The 22,231-nt window shown below is 38.4% G+C and overlaps 1 protein-coding gene across 3 annotated transcripts; it reads right to left on the bottom strand.

Moving 5' to 3' along the window:
* Window positions 1–258: 258 nt before the first annotated feature.
* On the bottom strand, window positions 259–5,217 carry LOC105035736 (uncharacterized). 3 transcript variants are annotated; one of them, XM_073250269.1, is made up of 4 exons: window positions 4,699–5,217; window positions 4,091–4,593; window positions 1,454–1,737; window positions 259–1,303 (listed from the first exon to the last, which is right to left on the bottom strand). In XM_073250269.1, exons 2-4 carry the CDS (start codon window positions 4,317–4,319, stop codon window positions 320–322), a joined length of 1,497 nt encoding a protein of 498 aa, XP_073106370.1. In that variant the 5' UTR covers window positions 4,320–4,593; window positions 4,699–5,217; the 3' UTR covers window positions 259–319. The 3 variants fall into 3 exon arrangements, with proteins under 3 accessions (XP_073106370.1, XP_073106364.1, XP_073106378.1); XM_073250263.1 differs by having other exon boundaries at window positions 4,091–4,590; XM_073250277.1 differs by having other exon boundaries at window positions 4,160–4,590.
* Between the last annotated feature and the right edge of the window lie 17,014 nt (window positions 5,218–22,231).

Raw genomic sequence — 22,231 nt, 5'->3', positions numbered from 1 at the left:
TTAGCAAGAACAACAAGCCTACCTAACTTCAGTATCAGATGTAGAATACTAGAATCAACTACAAACTTCCAAAACTTCTAAAAGCTCTTTTAACCATCTATGTAACAAATATATATTTTTATTAGAAGAGAGCAAATGCTTTCCTTAAATTTGCACTTCTTTTATTTCTGCACCCAAAAAAAAATACTAAAAAAACAAACACCTTTTTGATGCTCAGTATCACAAAAAATGCCAAACCCAAAATTCAAGTTCTTGCACTTCATAATTATAATAAGGCAATTCTATAGAAAAATCCTAAAATCAAAAATCCAAAGCCAAATCATGGATCCAGCTTGGTAAAATCTTCAGCATGCCTACAACCAACATCATGTCTACTATGTTCATCAGCATCTAACTCTTTTGGTTCAATACTATCACTTAAAACATCATCTATTTCAATTGCTGGCTCATAACAAAGCAGTTTCATTGGATCTATGACTTCATCTCTTTCACCATATGCCATTCCAAATTGATCCACATGATCTTTGCCAGATATCATTGCATTGCTCAAGTTCTGTTGGAAACCTTGCCCGGTTGAATGATTATTGCAGATGCTCATGATCCCATTATGTTCAGTCATTGGTGGTGATGGTTGTCTCATAGCATTGAAATCAGCAATTTCAGAGAGCTGTGTCATATCATAGAAGCCCATCATTTGTTCGATTGGAGCTGCTGCAAATCGTGGTGCCATATAATTGAAATCAGTCATTGGCTCAGTTGGAGATATTACTGATTTTTGTACCATGCAATCATGATTATCCATTAGCTCAGCATAGGCTTCTCCTAATTGTGGCATCCTTCTATTAAAATCAATCATCTGTCCACTTGGTGCTATTGCTGATGGTTGGAACAAACCATTAAATTCAGTCATTTGCATCCTTGTTGCTACTGCAAATTGTTGTAGCATTCCATTAGAACCAATCATTTGATCGCTTGGTGCTATTATTGATGGTGCGACCATATCATTAAGTTCAGTTAATTGCATGCTTGGTGTAATTTGCACACTTGGTTCTGCTGCTAATGATGGGACCATACTACCATTAAATTCAGTAATTTGCATATCTGGTGCTGCTACTAATCGTTGTACCATAATGGCATTACCATAGCCACCATTTGAGTCAATATAAGTCTGATAGCTTTGATTATTCTTTGCATCTTGTTCGGTTGGCATGTCTGATTGAGCTTGAGAAATATTCTGTAGCTTGTGAGGATTGTCTACAGCACCTCTTTTCTTATGAATGCAGCATAAGACCCAATCATCAAGCTGAAAGAGAGAGATAGAAGAAACAATATCAGCTTTATAAGTATGTTTAATGTGTGATTTTGTTATAAAGAGAAATATATCCAAAAAATAATAAGAAAGAACAATAAATACTTATAAAGCTTGCTTTACATTAAATCATTATTCACTTACCTTCATTGAATCACCAGGCTTGCAAGTTGTGATCTCACTTATATACTCTTGCATTATCCAGTCAGTCTTTACACCATCATTTTCTTTAGCCTTTCCTCTATAGTATACCAAGGTTTTTTTCACTCCCACTAGCTCATCATCATCATTGTAGATTTTCTTTTCAGATCCTGTGGCTTTCCAATATCCACCACCAGCAGCGCGAGCTGGACGGCTCCCATTTGGATATTTGCGTGTTCTTGAAGTGAAGAAATAAAATTTTTCTTCTCCAGAAAGCTCGTAATTTTCTAGAACAAAGAACAAATAAAACCAGCAACAAAAGGATAGAATGGGCGTTCACCAATTTAAAGACAAAACGGCATCACTTGAACTTAGAATGGTAAGAACAAATAAAACAAAACATTGCCCTGAAGCTCATAGGGAGAATGTATTCCTTTGAAGAAAATGAAGAGGAGCGGTGAGCTAAAATAATGTCATTTATCCTTATTGAAATCTGGAGTCTGGTAGTATATTTTCTGAAAAAGATTCTAGTAGTGTGATTTGGAGGAGTAATGCTAGAATCTAGACTAGTTTATGCCAAAGTTTATAATGGTTCTCGTTACTTTTATGTATATATATAGGTAGACACACGCATACACACATAAATATATGCATGTATGCATACGTATACATACAAAATACATACATACATACACACACACATACATATATACATACATATCCATATACATATAATGAACTAATATTTTAATCATAGAACATTGTTTGATTTGCAAAACTTTTTTTTTTAAGTGAAAGAAAAAGGGGAAAATAAGACTGTTATTCTTCCATTATAAACTGTTATCTTCGTTACTCTTTTTCAAATAAACACAACATATGTGGTGGTACTAAGTTTATAACATCATTTCAAACAAATAAAAAAGCTAAGTTAATAACATAGTATCGCTGTAATGATGACAAACAACTGTGCCATTCAGATTTTTCAAGTTTCCAACAAGCATATTATTGGTTGTTCAAAAAGGGCCCTGTACCACCAAAATCAAATGCTGTGCAGACTTAATCTAAAGTGCTAGACCATGGTAATGGGCTCATTCTGAAATATCGTTTTCATTTACACTTGTGCATTGTGCTCTACACGTCATCTATTTTTAGCTATAATATCAGAAACATAGTTCAAGGAAGCAAATAATTTTTATAATCTCAGCTGCTGAGTGCATGTTACCATGGCTGCAGCATGGAAACTAACTCGGAACTAAAATCTCAAGAAAGACAGAGGAAAAAGAAAGGACAAAAAAATATATATATTCTATTCTTTACCAGTAAATAAAGAAACTACAATTTTTGTTAAATGGGTTCATGGAAGCACATTGGTTCTGAACCTTTAATGGTTAAGGAGATTGCTCCCATCTTTAAGGCTGTAGGTTAAAAACGTGGCTGGCTCCCATGAGAGTGCTTACAATAATGTAATTGTCAGGTAAGTACCAGATGTAGTCGGCAAATACTAACCTTATTCAGGTGATGCATGGTTGGCCAACCATACTGACAGTTCCAGGGAGGATAAATAACTGCACTAGAGGGGTCTATTATTTGATGAAATCAAAGTGTTTAAACTTCAGTTGGTAGAAGGGTTAGAATTAAAAAAAAAAAAAATAAGGGCCTGTTTAGATATTTCTACGGAATAGGGCCAAAAATTCTGTGAGAATTGGTTCTATTATTCCATCTATCTTGGGCTTCCTAAGATCCTAGCCTTTGAGATAGGAGGTTTTGGGTTGGATGGTATTTGGTTGATACAGAGCCATGCTTAAACGAACGATGCAATCCACAAATTCTGCAATCTTGTAGGAACATCCAAACAAATCCTAAAAAGCTGGAACATTCATCTATTAATTTTTCTCAATCTCATACTTCTTTAATGGATACTTATCACATATAAATAATTTTTTTTAAAGAAAAAAACTAAAACTATTGAACTAAGATATTCCATAAAAAAATATCTATAATTTTTTATGGGAAGCAAGGAAAAAAAAGATCTCACAAAGAAGAATTATGTGATAAACATGTCATAAACAATAAGCTATATTACATGTGAAACATGCATAAACTATTAGATATCAAGGTGTTTTATATATTCTTAATTAAAAAAGAAAATTTCTTTCCTGAGCACTTAACACATATAACAATTTTTTTTTTTAAAAAAAACTTAAACTATTGAAGCATTGAACTAAGATATTCCATGAAAAATATATACTTTTTTGATAGCAAGCAAGGAAAAAAAGATCCCCATAGAAAAATTACATGATAAACATGTCATAAACAATAAGATTTTACATGTCAAACATGCATAAACCACTAGATATGAAGTTGTTTTATATATTCTAAATAAAAATTTCTTTGATGAGTACCTAACATATATAAACCAATTTTTTTAAAAAAAACTAAAACTATTGAACTAAGATATTCCATGAAATATATATATTTTTTTGATTGTAAGGAAGGAAAAAAAAATCTCACGTAGAAGAATTGCATAACAAACATGTCATAAACAATAAGATATTACAGTTGAAACATACATAAGTCGTTAGATATTGAGTTGCTCTGTATATTTCTAAATTATAGAGAAAAAGAAATTATGGTACTAACCAACTAGTTCTTCCGGGTCGTAATCATAAAGATTGACATCCTTGAATACATTGTAAAGCAATGGCTCACCCTTGATCTTGCGGTCGAGATACAAACGTATTAGCTCTTGATCGTTCGGGTTGAAGTTAAAGCCAGGAGGAAACCTCAAACAAGGGCCGCTATTCTCCCCCTCTGGAACTCCATATCTTTGGTGAATCACTGCTTCAATATTTTCTGGGTCCATCTCCATGTATGGCTGAGCTTTTGGTGGCCTCAAAGCTACTACTGTTCCACCAAAAACTGGAAAAAAAAGAAAATTTATAGTCGCCGGTGCCCAAGCTGCCGCGAGAGTCCAAGTACGTTTAAACGCGCCGAGGTCCGCCTTTCCGCACCGCGCGCAAGGATACGCGAGTCCACCGTTGGATCACCCACCGATCGACGGTGTGCATCCGCCCGAAGGGAGTCCATCTTTGGACCGAAGTGCACAATCCGTCTCCGATACAAATTACCAGAGCTGTACTCTGCTGAAAGTTTGAGATCCATCCAGAGTCTTGAGAATATGCTTTATTCCAACTATTTAAATCTAATATATATATATATATATATATATATTAAAATGGATGCAAGACCTCGGCGGACCAGCGATGACTTGATGTGGGGGAAGAGGTCGCGGAAGAGCTCAAAGGCGGCATGGTGGCGGCGGGAGGCTGGGCTCGGCAGGGATGGCGGAGTGCGTCGCCACCGTGGGGAAGACCCGCTACCGGCGGTTTCCTCTGCTGCACCTAACCGCGGACCTACGCGGGGATCTCCCGCCCGCCAGTGTAGCACCCGAAGGACGTCGGACAGCGTAGTGAGCGCGTGGAGGCGGATGCTCTGGGTAGCGAGATTCTCACGGCCGCCCTGCTTGCGGTCGATGACGACGACGGCGTCGCGCACCTCGACGCCCTCGGCACGGAGCGGGGCGGCGGTCTCGACGCCGGGGTGGAAGGCGCCCTCGACGGCTAGACCGGTGCCAGCGGCAGGGCACGGCGGCAGAGGAGAAGTGGGGAGGATAATGGGGGCAGATGAGGAGGCGGATGGGATGCGTGCGAGGGCGAGGGAGTTCGGGGAGATGTCGTGGGATTTGGGAAAAACGGGACGGTCATTTCATCTCCATTCGTTGGGAGGTTGTTTTTTCTATTTCTCTATCCAAGTTGAGGAGCCTGCAAATTATTTCAGATTATTTTAAATTTTAAAAAAATAATTTTTTTAATCGTCAAAGGAGATAAATTTTTTTTAAAAATAATTTAAAATTTAAATTTTTAAAATTTTTAACCGACAACGTATAAAATCACCGTCTATTACTATATCTATATACTTTTATCTGATCTCGAACTCAAAAATACTACTATTATTGATGGTAGTGATGGCAGACAGACAGCATTGTCGGCTCTGCTATTGAGAGAATTGGAGAGTGTGTGAGAAGAGGCTTTGCAAAATCAAGATTATCGATCTTCATAAAATTTATCTGATAACTTATATAATATAATTTTTAATTATTTTAATTATTTAAAAAAATATATAAAATAAATATAATAAAATAGATAAATAAAATAATATATTATTTTAATTATTATTTTATTTATAATTCAAATAATTATTATTAGTTTTAAATTTGATATGCTCTATTTTGTGAGAGCCCTTGGGCTATACTTTTTAGGCGCACAAGACAATTTGATCCCATGTAATAAAAGTAGCATACTAATAAACCTGTACAACCACAATCATAAAATCATGCATACATGCGGCAATATAGTTCTAAATTATATATTACTATAATTCAGAAAGTTGTATAAATTAGTGGTGCAATCGAACCGAGTCAAGTTAAATAGTTGGAAGCTCGAGCTCGACTCCATTCAAAATATTTCAACTCAAAATTTAATTCGAGATCGATTGAGCTTTAATATCTCAAGCCCAAACTCAATTTAATAAAAAATAGGTAAAATTTGAGATCAATTATACTCGACTTAAATATCAATCGAGCCATACTCGAATTCGAATTTGAAATTTGAATCTTAACATATATATATATATATATATATATATACACATACACACAAATATATTTATCAGTTTTAGAGCCGAGCATCCTGCTATTTGAGTTTGATTCAAAAAATTATACTCCATAAAAACTGAGCCGAGTGGAGTTTGGACTCAAGCCAAGCTTGAGTAACTCAGTTCAACTTGTTTGCACTTTAGTATAGATATTATCTCGGTGAAAATGCATGCCAAACCAGTTATCCCATTAAAGTTATTTAATAGAGTAGCCTATCAAATATTTGAAGCATATTTATTATTTTTTTCCTTTTATCATTTTCCAATAGTTTTGCCTTGTAGGTTGGAGTGACAACTTTATCTTATTTGGGATTATTGTTGGTGGTAGAGTTTTTAGACAGTCTCCCGACCATAAGCAAATTCAACTTTTCTCGGCTAGACAAGAAGAAAGCCCGTCCTCCACTACATTGGCTTGAAACATGGGTATATGTTGCAGTAAAATGCTTTATGATTACTACCAGCATTGTAGCTCTACGAAAGGTATATAATTGCTAACAGCAGATGTCAAAATTATTATCATAATTTTACCAAAAAAAAATGTTATCACTTGGAAGATCGGAGCCAGATCCTCTCAATTTGATTGGTCAAGTTCAAAGATGGGTTGGGTTAGAATTGGGTAGCCCAAGAAACATTACTCCCATTGCTAAATGTTCTTACTTACAACACATCAAGGAGAAGATTTTATAACAGGACTCTCCAAAGAAATATTAATTTCCACTGTGCTACCCAGTGAGATGGATTGTGCTTTCTCTAAGTTATCTCCTTCTCACTTCCCTCAGAATTTTCAGGTGTATCTTCCATCTGAAAGGTAAAAGTAACATCTTATTTCCAAATAGAAAGATACAGCTAGTGTCCACCTCAAATAAACAGTTTGGCATCTCTATCTGTATACACGTACATAAGTGGTCGAGGAATTGTCATTATTACTATTCCAAAACAGTAATTGCCATATTGTCTTCTAGCTGGTGAGAATTTATGTTGAAAAAATCTGATCTAATGGACTGGGACCGCTACAAAGCCAAAGAAGAGGACAGCCCACAAATAACTCCAATTTTGTTACATGTTCCTATGACTTAGCCCGAGTTTTTTTAGAGTTTTCTAGCTGATATGAAGTCAAAAAATCTTGTTGAACTCTTTATATATTGCCACGACATGAACATAAAACAACATGTCCCTGAGCAAAATATAATGCTGCATTTAGTCTAAGTGCTGGTTGAGTATCCATAAATTATTTAAACTAGCAGCAGCATCCTCCTGTCTCTTCTGAATTGTGATCCTCAGTTCCTGGAAGTCCTGCAGCCATCAATACAGGAAAAATTAGTATTACATACACCAAATAAATAGAGCAAATGATTCAGTGGACTTACTGATCTCAGTTGCTCCAGCTTGGTATTGAGGGGCTTCTTAAGCTCTGAGAGCCCCTGAATGTGATGTCGCAGTCGGTAACCAATGTTCACTCATCACAGACCCAGAACACGGTGAACTATATCCAGTGGGTCCATCAAGCTGGAGTCCATCTTTGAAAAAACAAATGCATAGAGAAAAGATCAAAAGCTCTATAACGTTCTTCCTATGGTAAGAAGTATACATATAACTGAAATACAAATTGCTGACAAATTGTGATACCCATGCAATTAATGAATATTTATTACTGAAGTAATGGAAAGAATCTTAGGTCAGAACATAATATTCACCGATGGCAGATTTTCTTATCAAACTATGACCGGTATACATGTCAAGTTTATTCGCCTGATCATAATTGTTCTGCAGACAATGAAATAAAGTATTGAAGATTATGACAGCAAAGTTAAATGATGGAAACGGTTTGCCTCGCAATATGATGCAAGGCACAACAAGGGCACATTGAAGGAATTCAAGAATGTGATTCAGGTTAATTGTTGGATTTGACTCTGCACCCTCTTAGTACCCATCAACACATGGATGTGCTGCATCATAATGCAAACTAAACAAGTTCTTTAAATAATATCAAAGATAACAATCTTATCATTAGTGGGAAAAGATGTAGTTTTGATATGGTGCCTTTACAAATTGCTGTCTTTTGTTTACTTCAGCCACTATGTATTGCCGCGCCACCTATTACCAGCGAGATCCTTAATTCATTATTATTTGATACACAGCCTCCTTCTCTTTAAAAATTTCAACAACTCACTAGGTCCTGCTTAGTTCACTATGATTAATGTCTATGAAAAAAATTGTTATGATAGTTTTAATATCCATGTTTTTATGCGAACAAGCGCAGCATCATAGAACATCTTTTGTGTTAAGCTATCATAGAAGGCTTGCATCACTTAATCTCATTTAGTTAAATGCTTGGAATGCTCATGTTTCTATATGCAGTATTTGCTAGTCTTTATTAATATTGATCAAGGTTCTCACCATCTCAGTATTATGCCCCATATCGGTACCATTTTATTATAATGTTGGTAGGTAATATAGTACAAGATGGCCAGGCATATCAACAATTGGTATGGTATAAAGATGCATTACCAATTTGGTATCAGCATATGGTATGGTACAACAAACCTTGGCGCCAATATTCTAACAAAATGTTAAAATTATGGTTAGTAGAGTTTAAGTTCCTACTATAAAATGCTTCTTAGAATAGTTTAGAAAGTTCAATACAATGACTACTTTCATTATTCAATAAACGTGGCAGTATATCTATCACACGTTTTATAAATTTTTTTTTTAATTGAAATGACATTGAATCTCAATTTTTATGGCAACACTCGCTATATAAAATGGCTATAAAACCAAAAATCTTTCATCTTTTGAAGTTAGTTCTTGTTGATTAATATGAGGGTTTAAAGGATTGTAATTAGACAATTATGATCTTGACTACTTCAAATAAATAAATATATCTTTAAAAGTATCTTGTCATATTTAATGCTTTTAAGAAAGCAATAAGCTACAAAAATACGGGACATTTAACGATATTTAGATACTATTGGAAAAGATGTTGGAGAAATATAATTAGGTGATCCTAGTATATTATAATGCAGAACCACTATGCATATATTTTCCTCTCCTCCCCTCCCCTGAGCAAGAACAATAAGCCTACCTAGTTTCAATAACAGATGTAGAATCAACTACAAAGTTCAAAAACTTCTAAAAGCTCTCCTAACCATCTATGTAACAAATGCATATTTTTATCAAAAGAGAGCAAATGCTTTCCTTAAATTTGCTTGCACTTTCTTTCTTTCTGCACTCAAAAAAATACTGAAAAAATAAACATCTTTATGATGCTAAGTATCACAAAAAAATGCCAAATTCAAAATTCAAGTTCTGGCACTTCATAATTCTAATAAAGTAATTCTATGGTAGAAATCCTAAAATAGAAAATCTGAAGCCAAATCATGGATCTGGCTTAGAAAAATCTTTAGCATGCCTGCAACCAGCATCATGTCTACTATGTTCATCAGCATCTAACTCTTTTGGTTCGATACTATCACTTAAAATATTGTTTATGTCAATTGCTGGTTGATAACAAAGCAGTTTCATTGAATCTATGACTTCATCTCTTTCACCATATGCCATTCCAAACTGATCCACATGATCTTTGCCGGATGTTGTTGCATTGCTCAAGTTCTGCTAGAAACCTTGCTCGGTTGAATGATTATTGCGAATGCTCATGATCCCATTATATTCAGTCATTGGTGCACATGGTGATGGTAGTCTCATAGCATTGAAATCAACAATTTCAAAGAGCTGTATCATATCATTGAAGCCAATCATTTGTTCAATTGGTGCTACTGCAAATCGTGGTGCCATATAATTGAAATCAGTCATTGGCTCAATTGGAGATATTGCTGGTTTTTGTACCATGCAACCATGATTATCCATTAGCTCAGCATAAGCTTCTCCTAATTGTGATATCATTCCATTAAAATCAATCATCTGTCCACTTGGTGCTATTGCTGATGGTTGGAACATACCATTAAATTCAGTCATTTGCATCCTTACTGCTACTGCTAATTGTTGTAGCATTCCATCAGAACCAATCATTTGCTCACTTGGTGCTATTGCTGATAGTGCGACCATATCATTAAGTTCAGTCGATTCCACATTTGGTGTAATTTGTACACTTGATTCTGCTGCCAATGATGGGCCCATATCACTATTAAATTCAATAATTTGCACACCTGGTGCTGCTACTAATCGTTGTGCTATAATGGCATTACCATAGCCACCATTTGAGTCAATAAAAGTCTGATAGCTTTGATTATTATTTGTATTTGTTCGATTGGCATGTTTGATTGAGCTTGAGAAACTTTTAATAGCCTGTGAGGATTATCTACAGCACCTCTTTTCTTATGAATGCAGCATAAGACCCAATCATCAAGCTAAAAGAGGGAGAAAAAATAAATAATGTGAGCTTTATAAGTATGTTTAATGCATGATTTTGTTATAAAAAGAAATATATCCAAAAGATAATAAGAAAGAATAATAAATACTTATAAAGCTCGCTTTACCATAAATCATTATTCACTTACCTTCATTGAATCACCAGGCTTGCAAGTTTTGATCTCACTTATATACTCTTGCATTGTCCAGTCAGTCTTTATACCATCATTTTCTTTAGTCCTTCCTCTATAATATACCAAAGTTTTTTTCACTCCCACTAGCTCATCATCACTATAGATTTTCTTTTTAGACCCCGTGGCTTTCCAATATCCACTGCCAGTAGCGAGAGCTAGATGGCTTCCATTTAGATACTTGCATGTTCTTGAAGTGAAGAAATAAAATTTTTCTTCTCCAAAAAGCTCGTAATTTTCTAGAACAAAGAACAAATAAAACCAGCAATAAAAGGATAGCATGGGCATTTACCAATTTAAAGACAAACAGCATCACTTGAACTTAGAATGGTAAGAACAAACAAAACCAAGAATGGATAGAATGGTCAAGAAATATTGCCTTAAAGCTCATAGGGAGAAAAATGTATTCCTTTGAAGAAAATGAAGAGGAGCGGTGAACCAAAATAATGCCATTATCTTTATTGAAATCTGGAGTCTAATAGTATATTTTCTGAAAAAATTCTAGTAGTATGATTTGGAGCAGTAATATTAAAATCTAGACTAGTTTATGCCAAAGTTTATAATGGTTCTCCTTACTTTTATGTGTGTATATAGGTAGACACATGCATACACACATAAATATGTGCATGTATGCATACATATACATACATACATACATACATACATACATACATACATACATACATATCCATATACCTATATAATGAACTAATATTTTTATCATAGAACATTGTTTGATTTGAAAAACTATTTCTTCTAAGTGAAAGAAAAAGGGGGAAATAACAATGTTATCCTTCCATTATAACCTGTTATCTTCTATTATAACAGTTTATAACAATCATTACTCTTTTTCAATTAAACACACATGTGGTGGTACTAAGTTTATAACATCATTTCAAACAAATAAAAAAGTTAAGTTAATAACATAGTATCGCTGTAATGATGACAAACAACTGTGCTATTCAGATGTAGTCAGCAAATACTAACCTTATGTTTTGAATACTGATCAAGTCTGCCAGGTGATGCACGGTTGGCCTACCATGCTGACAGTTCCAGGGGCACAAATAACTGCACTAGAGGGGTCTATTATTTGACGAAATCAAAGTGTTTAAACTTCAGTTGGTAGAAGGATTAGAATGAAAAAAAAAAATCTATGAGAAATGGTTCTATTTGCCCATCTATCTTGGGCTTTCTAAGATCCAGTCCAAATCCAACCTGAATCCTAGCCTTTGAGATAGGAGGTTTTTGGGTTGGATGGTATTTGGTTGGTACCGGGCCATGTTTAAATGGACGACCCAATCCACAATCTTGCAGGAACATCCAAACAAACCCTAAAAAGGAAGCTGTAATATTTATCTATTAATTTTTCTCAATCCCATACTCCTTTAATGGATACTTAACACATATAAACAATTTTTTTAAAAAAAAACTAAAACTATTGAACTAAGATATTCCATAAAAATATCTATAATTTTTTATGGGAAGCAAAGAAAAAAAAGATCTCACATAGAAGAATTATGTGATAAACATGTCATAAACAATAAGATATTACATGTGAAACATGCATAAACCATAAGATATCAAGTTGTTTTATATATTCTTAATTTAAAAAAAAAAACTTCTTTACTGGGTTCTTAACACATATAAACAATTTTTTTTAAAAAAAAAATTGAATTATTGAAGTATTGAACTAAGATATTCCATGAAAAATATATAATTTTTGATAGCCAGCATGGCAAAAAAGATCCCACATAGAAGAATTACATGATGAACATGTCATAAACAATAAGATTTTACATGTCAAACATGCATAAACCATTAGATATGAAGTTGTTTTATATATTCTATTTTTTTTTTTAAAAAAAATATTTGATGACTACCTAAAACATATAAATAATTTTTTTTAAAAAAAATTAAAACTATTGAACTAAGATATTCCATGAAATATATATATATATATATATATATATATATATATATATATATATATATATATATATATATATATATATATATATATATATTGATTGTGAGGAAGGAAAAAAAAATCTCACATAGAAGAATTGCATAATAAACATGTCATAAATAATAAGATATTCCAGTTGAAACATACATAAATCATTAGATATCGAGTTGCTCTGTATATTTCTAAATTATAGAGAAAAAAAAATTATAGTACTAACCAGCTTGTTCTTCTGGGTAGTAATCATAAAGATTGACATCCTTGAATACATTGTAAAGCAATGGCTGACCCTTGATCTTGCGGTCGAGATACAAACGTATTAGCTCTTCATCGTCCGGGTTGAAGTTAAAGCCAGGAGGAAACCTCAAAGAAGGGCCGCTATTCTCCCCCTCTGGAACTCCATGTATTTGATGAATCACTGCTTCAATATTTTGTGGGTCCATCTCCATGTATGGCTGAGCTTTTGGTGGCCTCAAAGCTACAACTGTTCCACCAAAAAACTAACAAAAAGAAAATTTATACTCGCCCATGCCCAAGCTGCCGCGTGAGTCCAAGTACATTTAAACGCGCCGAGGTCCGCCTTTCCGCACCGCACGCAAGGATACGCGAGTCCACCGTTGGATCACCCACCGATCAACGGTGACCGAAAGGGAGTCCATCTTTGGACCGAAGTGCACAATCCGTCTCCGATGCAAATGACCAGAGCGTTTTGCGCGGTTGGCGATAACGTAAAGTCAGCTTCAAGCTGTAATTTTTTATCAAAATATAATTATTTTTAAAAAAAATTATTAAAATAATATACCTTTCAAATTATTTATCAAATTACTATTCGAAAAAAAATCATCCTAGCAATTTTCTATACCAACTTACCAGCCTGACCGATCAGTTAGGGATAAATAGATGATAGAATAAGTCGCCCTTTGATAGGATGACTTTATGAGGCGCTCTACAGTACGATGATTTTATAAGTCACTCTATAGTAGGACAACTTTATATATTATATTATATTATAATATATGATAATATAATATAATAATATATTTTATTATATTTTATTAATATATATAATATATAAGAATATATTATATGATTATAATATATTATATAATTATTATATTTTATTATTCTATATTATATCATTATAATATATTATAATATATTTTATTATATATTATTTTATTTATAATATATTATATTATACTGTTATATTATTATTTATAATATTATATTATAAAATATTAATATATGATATTATTTTACTGTTATACATTATTACAATATAATAGATATGATATTATAGTATTGTATTATATCAATATTTTATATCGATATAATATAATATATATTATATAATATAATTATATATAATAATATAGTATAATATATTATATTATTATATTATTATAATATATTAAAAATATTGGACAATCCCAAATTCCAACCATATAACTTGTATCAAGATCAACAATTAATTTTTTGTACGACTAGCATAAATTGTAACATGTACTTTTAGATGAAAAAAAGTTTGTAACATTAATTTCAAAATAATGTAATTCAATAGTTGATTACAAAATTTTTTTAGCAAAAAAAAATGTACAAGTATCGTAACTATCGAGAGACATATATATCAAGATACTAGGACCTCCTGTGTGTTCATCTCTCGTAAATGCGTGTCATCTCTGACTGCTGGCGTGATGGCTCAGATACGGTATCGATTGATGGGGAGAGAGGTGGGGACGTGCTCGATCTATCAACATATGCCTGATGTCTATCTCAAGAAACTCTCAGATCGACGTGCTACTCATCGGGTCAATATGACGTATTTTCCGGCTCGCTCATCCTCTGTGATAGAGACGCATCATCTATGGAGAGGTCGAAGTTCGAGAAGCTAGGGTATGAGGTATGCTGGGTATATGAAGAGGTACTCGGATCATCCATCGATGGCACAATCTAAAGTCATCTATCCTCTGAGATAACTCGTATAGTATCAACTAGGCCATCTATAATATCGGCAAGTGCTCGATCCTGGCATCCAACAATGACCGAATGGAAGTCGCTCTTTACCGTATGGTACAGCGACGTGATTCTCTGAAACTATCAATATGAAGAAAAATAAATACTATTTATAAGTATACCAATAACAATATAACAAAATAAGACAAAAGCAAAATGTATTTATGATAATATCCATCATGCTGTTCGAAGGACAGAACCTCATCTTGGGCCGCTCACTTATCAATGGCGAGATGAATCATCTAGTGATGCTCCTGTACCACTGTAGACATGGATCATAATAATCCATCATGAGAAGCATAGGTGGACCAGCTACAATCAAATCCTCCCTCTGCTCCCATGCGTCAATATGCTCCTGATGTTCTCGAACCCAATGGTGGTGATGTCGCTCTCGTCGATCCAAATGGTGGAGAGCGGCACAAGTGTCGCATGGTGAGGAGACGTTCAGATGCATGCCAAACTATTGCATCGTGTGCTCCAGACAATAGATCTTCACGATGTCGAAATAACTGAGAGATGGCGTATTCTCCATATATGCTGATCTAATCGACATACCTCGGGCAATGTGGCCAATATATCTGGTGTGTAAGATATCCACAGTATCTGATCGTTGCACTACTGATCTAGCTGATCTCTATAGTATATGACTGTGTGCGGTATCGGATTGCTAGCACCAGTCAGTCGAGTCCTCCACCTATCCAAAACAAAGTCACTATATTATTATGTGAAAATATGCAGTCATTTATCATATAAAATCAATGCTACTGGTTACATACCTGCATCCTAGTAGATCAGTCTGATTGTACTGTATGCCACCAAAAGGACCCTCAAAACCAGCATCATCTATATCTAATAGGACATGTCTTGCTATATCACCTCCCATTGCCGGCTGGTGGGCTCCTACCTTGGGAAGCACCCGATCTAACCGTCCAATATGTAAATGCTCTCAGACCCAATGCTGAAGCAACACCAATGGCCCTACTATCTCACATGCATCTGGTTTGGTAGCCCTACAGAGCTTGCGATACAAGAAGGCTAAGGTAGCACTACCCCAACTCTACTACCCACATGCATTGAGATCACATAGCAGGGATAAGTACAATAACTATATATGGGAACCAAACTTATCAATGAATAGATGGCCATCGATAAGACAAAAAATAAATGCTCGTGCATGCCTCTATACGGTCTCATCATCTGCATCATCCGGTAAGTGGTGGAACGTATCGCGAAGCTAGTAAAATCTCAATGAAGACCCCGACAATATCATCTCTAACGGTCTAATCCCAAACAACTCCTCGCAGAGGTCCGATCAAATGATCTGCATAGTACCGATGATGGTAGGCCCATACACTCATAATCCAAGGAGAAAGCAACATCTTGCACCATGATCGTTGCCTCTCCGATGTGAAGGTGGAAAGTATGAGTCTCCTGACGCCATCGCTCTACCATAATGTAATGAGGGCTCAATCAAGCTGTATATCACAAACTATAAAAACTCCATAAAAACTAGCCACATGAAGATATTCTACAATCCTCTGATATGACCGTCAGGTGCACATCACGATGGAGCCTCTGTGTCTACAGCATAGGGGCCTCATGTCCTCTCCAGAATATATTCTGTCATTATGATGATGAGTTTGGAGATAAAGCATGGTAGAATCAATCAGCTTCGGATGCATGTCGGAGTCTGAACCAGCCATGTCTAAGGTGCAAAATATAAAAACAAGTGTACTACAAAGATAGTAAGAAACATTAAAGATGGTAAGAAATATCAAAGATGATAAATAGCCAACATTCATAATATGATCATTTCATTTATTTTTTCAAGCATTTACATGACATGATTATATAATCAAAATAGTTTAAAAAGAATACAAGTATTACATAAAGATAGTCCACATGAAAAATAGAGATAAATCATACCGTTGGGGACATCTATATCGATTATGCCTTATCCCCTTGTACAATCCACACTGTACAATATTTTGACACTCCATTGCATCCATATCATTTCAAATCCTCCTTGATTGTGAATGCCCCTTTCTTTGTCTTCTTATGGATGTGTGCGGTATGAGTCTCGATACAATCCACTCAGGCTAATAATGTGGACTCTCTGGAGGATGAAAGGTAGATGCATATGACTGCTCATAATGTGTAATAGTATAACAGTCATCAATGAATTACTTCCGGTCTAAATTTTTGCTGGCACAAATAGTAAATAAGTGGCATAATTGCTCCCATCCGTACAAAAAAAATATAACTGTACGGATATTTTAGAATATATATATTAATCAAAAAATGGGTCTATGATTTCATATAATACAAAATTTTTAAAAAACAGTGATTGAGTAGAAAATTATTTAGATAATTTATTTATAAATTAATATTATTTAAGTTAAGTTAAATTATCTTCCTCCTATACTATGTTGTTGAACAAATAAATTTATAATATATATAAAAAATAAAATTATAAAAAAATAAAAATTACCTTCTTGATGTCTCGGGATGGGGGTGGGGCGAAGCACCGAGGACCGTCGAGAGGAGGTCGGGATGGCGGTACATCGTGGGGTGGGTCGAGAGAAGGAGGGAGGGCCATCGAGATCGAGAGGGAGAGGGAGGGGGGCTTCTCATCAGGGATCATGGGGAGGAGGAGGGAGCGGCGACGGTATGCTGGGGAGGAGGAGGGGGCAGGTCGAGAGGAGGAGGGAGGGCTATCGAGATCGAGAGGGAAAGGGAGGGGGGGTTCTCGTCGGGGAGCACGGGGAGGAGGAGGGAGCAGCAACGATATGCTAGGGAGAAGGAAGGGGCGGGCCGAGAAAAGGAGGGAGGGCTGTCAGGATCGAGAGAGAGAGAGAGAGAGAGAGGGGTTCTCATCGAAAAGTGCATGGAGGAGGAGGGAGCGATGGCGGTACATCGGAGAGGAGGAGAGGGTGAGCCGAGAGGAGAAGGAAGGGCCGCCAGGATCGAGAGGGAGAGGGAGGGGGGTTCTCGTCGAGGAGTGCGGGGAGGAGGAGGGAGCGGCGTCAGTAAGTCAGGGAGGAGGAGGGGGTAGGCCAAGAGGAAGAGGGATGGCCGTCGGGGGCCGAGAAGAAGAGGGAGGGGGGTTCTCATCAGTGAGCGCAAGGAGGAGGAAGCAACGATGGTACGCTGGGGAGGAGGAGGGGGGCGGGTCGAGAGGAGGAAGAAGGGCCGTCAGGGACCGAGAGGTCGTGTTCTCGTATCGAGGGTTTAGATTTATTTTTTTTTTGGATAAGTGGCAGATAGTCACCCTATGGAAGGATGACTCTATGAGTCGTCCTATGATAAGGTAGCTCTATGAGTCGCTCTTCCATAAGGCGACTCTATGAGTCGCCCTTCTATACAGTAGCTCTTCTGTTGCTGACTCACCTTTTCATGTGATGTGGACTATGATGAGTTGGCATATAAAGTCATCCTACCATAGGATGATTTTTTTTCGAACAGTAGTTTGGTAAATAATTTGGAAGGAGCATTATTTTGATAATTTTTTTAAAAATAATTATATTTTGATAAAAAAATCGAAAGTTTGAGATCCATCTAGAGTCTTGAGAATATGCTTCATTCCAACTATTTAAATCTAATATATATATATATATATATAAAGAGAGAGAGAGAAGGGTAGTTTCGAATAAGGTCGATCGGATTTAGATTCAAATTTGATTAGATTAAAATTAGATAATGAGAATCCTATATCGATGATTCAAGCCGTTGAATGTAATCTACTATCTCAAAATTACTTGCACACCAAAAATCATATAATTTGAAGACCCCTAATTTTTGTATCAAGTGATCAAAAAATACATCTAATTCAATTTTATTTAAGCTGTCTAATTTTTGACTACTTGATGCATAGACCAGGGGTTCCTAAATCATGTGATTTTTTGTGTGTAAGCAGTTTTGAAGTATTAAATCACATTTAATAGCTTGGATCATTGATATAGAAACTCTATTATAGAGTTTTGAGCTAATCGAATCTGAGTGCAAATTCGATCGACCTGATTCCAACTTGGCTCATTTATATATATATATATATATATATATATATATATATATATATATATATATATATATATATATATATATATATATATATATATATATATATATATATATATATATATATTAAAATAGATGCAAGGCCTCGGCAGACCGGCGATAACTTGATGTGGGGGAAAAGGTCGCGGAAGACCTCGAAGGTGGCATGGTGGTGGCAGGAGGCTGGGCTCGGCAGGGATGGTAGAGTGAGGGATCGCTATCCGAGAGATTGGCATTTTTTTTACTCTCCGATCGCTATCCGAGGATCCTGACGACAGAGAGTTAAGAGGATGCTATGGCTCCCTGCCTCACCATCTTGCCGATTTCCTCTGCTGCCGATTTCCTCTGCTGCACCTGAGCGTGGGCCTACATGGGGATTGTTGGGGAATACCAACCGACCCCACTCACGCTGACTCATCGTCGGACTTACATGACCGATGCTCGACTCTGCCGACCGACCGACGGCCACCATTACCGACCGACCGAAGATACATCGGTCGGGCAGACCTTAACCTCTCTCCCGATCGGCGGCACTATGGAGTCCGATGTCCGACTCCTGCAACGTGCCCGACTGACTGTCGGAGGGGCCCCAAATTTTCACCCGACGTCCCATAACTGGCCATCAATCTATGGTCGATCGGCTCCTCCAGACATCGTACGACTGTCGAAAACTGTCAGTCCTGACAACGGCATGCGGCACTGCCGCCTAGGAGCATTATCCCACCTAAGGCATGGGTCAACCCTAGCGATTTGACAGCCCCACGATGATTTGACACCCTTACGGTGACTCTGACAGTCCTCAGTGAGTTGACAATTCTTCAATTGTCCGCGCCATTAATGACGGCGCCATATCATGCTCCACTATATATATCGGGGAAGGCAACAGTGCTAGAGGTCCATTCGAAACCCCTGAACCCCTCCTCTCTAGCTCTCCCTCTCTCTCGTTGAGCTCCTTGTTTTCTTTTTACTGTTGCCTAGTCTCCTCTCTGACTTGACCGTCGGAGGGTCCCCGTTGGAGCCACCTCCGGTCAGTGTGGACTTTCTTTTGCAAGCGCTCATTTCCGGCGACCAGACGATGAGGGGATTGGCCGCAACAGATTGGCGCGCCAGGAGGGGGGGACGCAGTGACAAGTTAGTGCTTCATTGACAGCACCAGGGATTGTAACCCCCATGGGATCCAAGATGACAAAGACAAGAGCTCAGCGGTCGAGAGTCATCGGATCGACGAGGTGCCCTTCCCATCGGGAAGAGGCCTCTCCTCCACCCTCCATGGCGGAACCTAGCTCTCCGCACCCCGCGGTGACCACGGAGGCACAGATCGCAGCAATCGTGCGGCAGATGACCGTGCTGACAGACGCGGTCAAAAGCCTTCAGCAACAACCGATCCGGCTGCCGCCTTCACCGGTCAGGCAACCGGCGGCACGTCCGATGCCTTCCAGACGCAGCCACCGACATCCACATCGATCTCCGTCACCTCCGTAGGAGCACCTACCACAGCGCTCCTACCGAGAGGAGGAGGGGCGACCACGGCGCGACGCCCATCGGTCTCGACGGCCTTCTCCCTCCCAGCTGGAGCGAGCAAGGAAGGAGAAGCGACCACGAACACCGTCCGTCTCTCTCTCAGACTCCTCCGAAGACTCCACTCCTGGGGTCTCCCAGCACCGACGGATCGACGACTACGAACGCAGGTTCGAGAAAATCGACCGTCGGCTTACCCAGTTGCAGGTGGACGGGCAGAAGTCTTCGAATGACGTCGACTTCCAGACCGCCCAACCTTTCTCCCGACTTATCCTCGACGAACTGATCCCCAGTCGGTTCAAGATGCCACACGTGGAGCCCTACGACGGCTCCACCGACCCAATCGACCATCTAGAGAGCTACAAAGCTCTCATGATGATTCAAGGGGCAACCGACGCTCTCCTTTGCATCGGCTTCCCCATCACGCTCTGCAAAGCTGCCAGGGTCTGGTACTCCGATCTTCGATCGAAAAGTATCCACTCCTTCGGACAGCTCGAGCACTCTTTCGTGGCCCACTTCAGCACCAGTCGGAAGCCGCCACGAACCTCGGACAGCCTTTTTTCTCTCAAACAGGGAGAAAATGAGATGCTCCGACACTTTGTGACGTGATTCAATGCGGCCACACTTGAGGTCCGGGACCTCAACGAAGACATGGCCATCTCGGCCATGAAGCGCGGGCTGAGGACATCCCGATTCACCTACTCCCTGGACAAAACCCTCCCCCGAACGTACGCTGAATTGCTGGAGCGCGCATATAAGTACATGCATGCGGACGAAGGAGCCTCCGACCGGTGCTTGATCGAGTTCAAGGGCCCGAAGGAAAAGCGAAGAAAGGGTCAGGACCCCCCCGAACCTAGCAGGCCCCCGACCGACGGTCGGGTCTCACCCCCGCGGCGGAACCAGAGGTCGCCCCGACGGCAGAATCCAAGGCCGACATGCCCCAAGTATGACTCCTACACTCCTCTCTCTGCTCCTCGTGCGTAGATTTTGATGGAGATCGAAGGGGAAGAGTACCTGCGATGGCCTCCGCCTCTGAAGGCAAAGGGCCTCGACCGACAGAAGTACTGCCGATTCCACCGGAGCCACGGCCACAATACCGAGCAATGCATCCAGCTTAAGGATGAGATCGAAGCTCTCATCCGTCGGAGATATCTCGATAAATTTCGGAGGAACCCGCTGACTCAACCAGTTGCCGACCGACGAACCCAGCCGACTGAAGAAGCAATGACTAATCAGCCTACGGTCAGGGTCATCAATATGATTTCTAAACGACTGGACCCGGGGACGTCTACCGGAGGGGAGCCGACGAAAAAGCTGCACCCGGATGATGTAATTACTTTTACAGAAGAAGATATTCGGGGCATCCAAACTCCCCACGACGACGCTGTTGTTGTCTCGGCAACAATAGCGAACTATGATGTAAAAAGAATCTTTGTAGATAATGAAAGTTCAACAAACGTTTTGTTTTACTCGACCTTCTCCTGGATGCGACTATCGACTGACCGACTCAAGAGGGTCTCTACGTCCTTGATAGGCTTCGCTGGGGATGCTGTCACGATGGAAGGAGAAGTTACTCTGTCCGTGATGGTTGGCATCTAACCACGACAAAGCACAGTCCATTTGACTTTTGCGGTCATCCAAGTGTCTTCGACCTACAATGCCATACTTGGAAGACCCAGGCTAAACGCCCCAAGGCGATAGTTTCGACGTATCATCTCCTGGTTTGATTTCCGATCAAAAACGGAGTCGGAGAGATGTGCGGAGACCAACAGCTCGCTCGCTGATGCTTTCAGATCTCCGCTCAAAGCGATGAGTTGAAGGGCTCCCTAACGATCGACAAGCTAGACCAACGGGAGGAGGAAGAACGGGGTTCACCAGCCGAACAGCTTGTTCCCATCTCAATAGCGGAGAATCCCGACCGAAAGATATGGGTCGGGTCTCAACTACCCGACCCAGAACGAC

Source organism: Elaeis guineensis, chromosome 1 (assembly GCF_000442705.2).
Source record: "Elaeis guineensis isolate ETL-2024a chromosome 1, EG11, whole genome shotgun sequence".
Classification (NCBI taxonomy): Eukaryota; Viridiplantae; Streptophyta; class Magnoliopsida; order Arecales; family Arecaceae; genus Elaeis; species Elaeis guineensis.
Note: the sequence above shows the minus strand (reverse complement) of the source record. Positions and strands in the feature narration are given on the sequence as shown.

Bases quoted from the DNA above. Each gene is read 5' to 3' on its own strand.
- LOC105035736 (XM_073250269.1), bottom strand. From the start codon at position 4,319: ATGGAGATGGACCCAGAAAATATTGAAGCAGTGATTCACCAAAGATAT. The intron at 1,738-4,090 runs GTTAGTACCATA...TCTTTGTTCTAG, and splicing joins CGACCCGGAAGAACTAGTTG to AAAATTACGAGCTTTCTGGA. The intron at 1,304-1,453 runs GTAAGTGAATAA...TCTCTCTTTCAG, and splicing joins AGCCTGGTGATTCAATGAAG to CTTGATGATTGGGTCTTATG.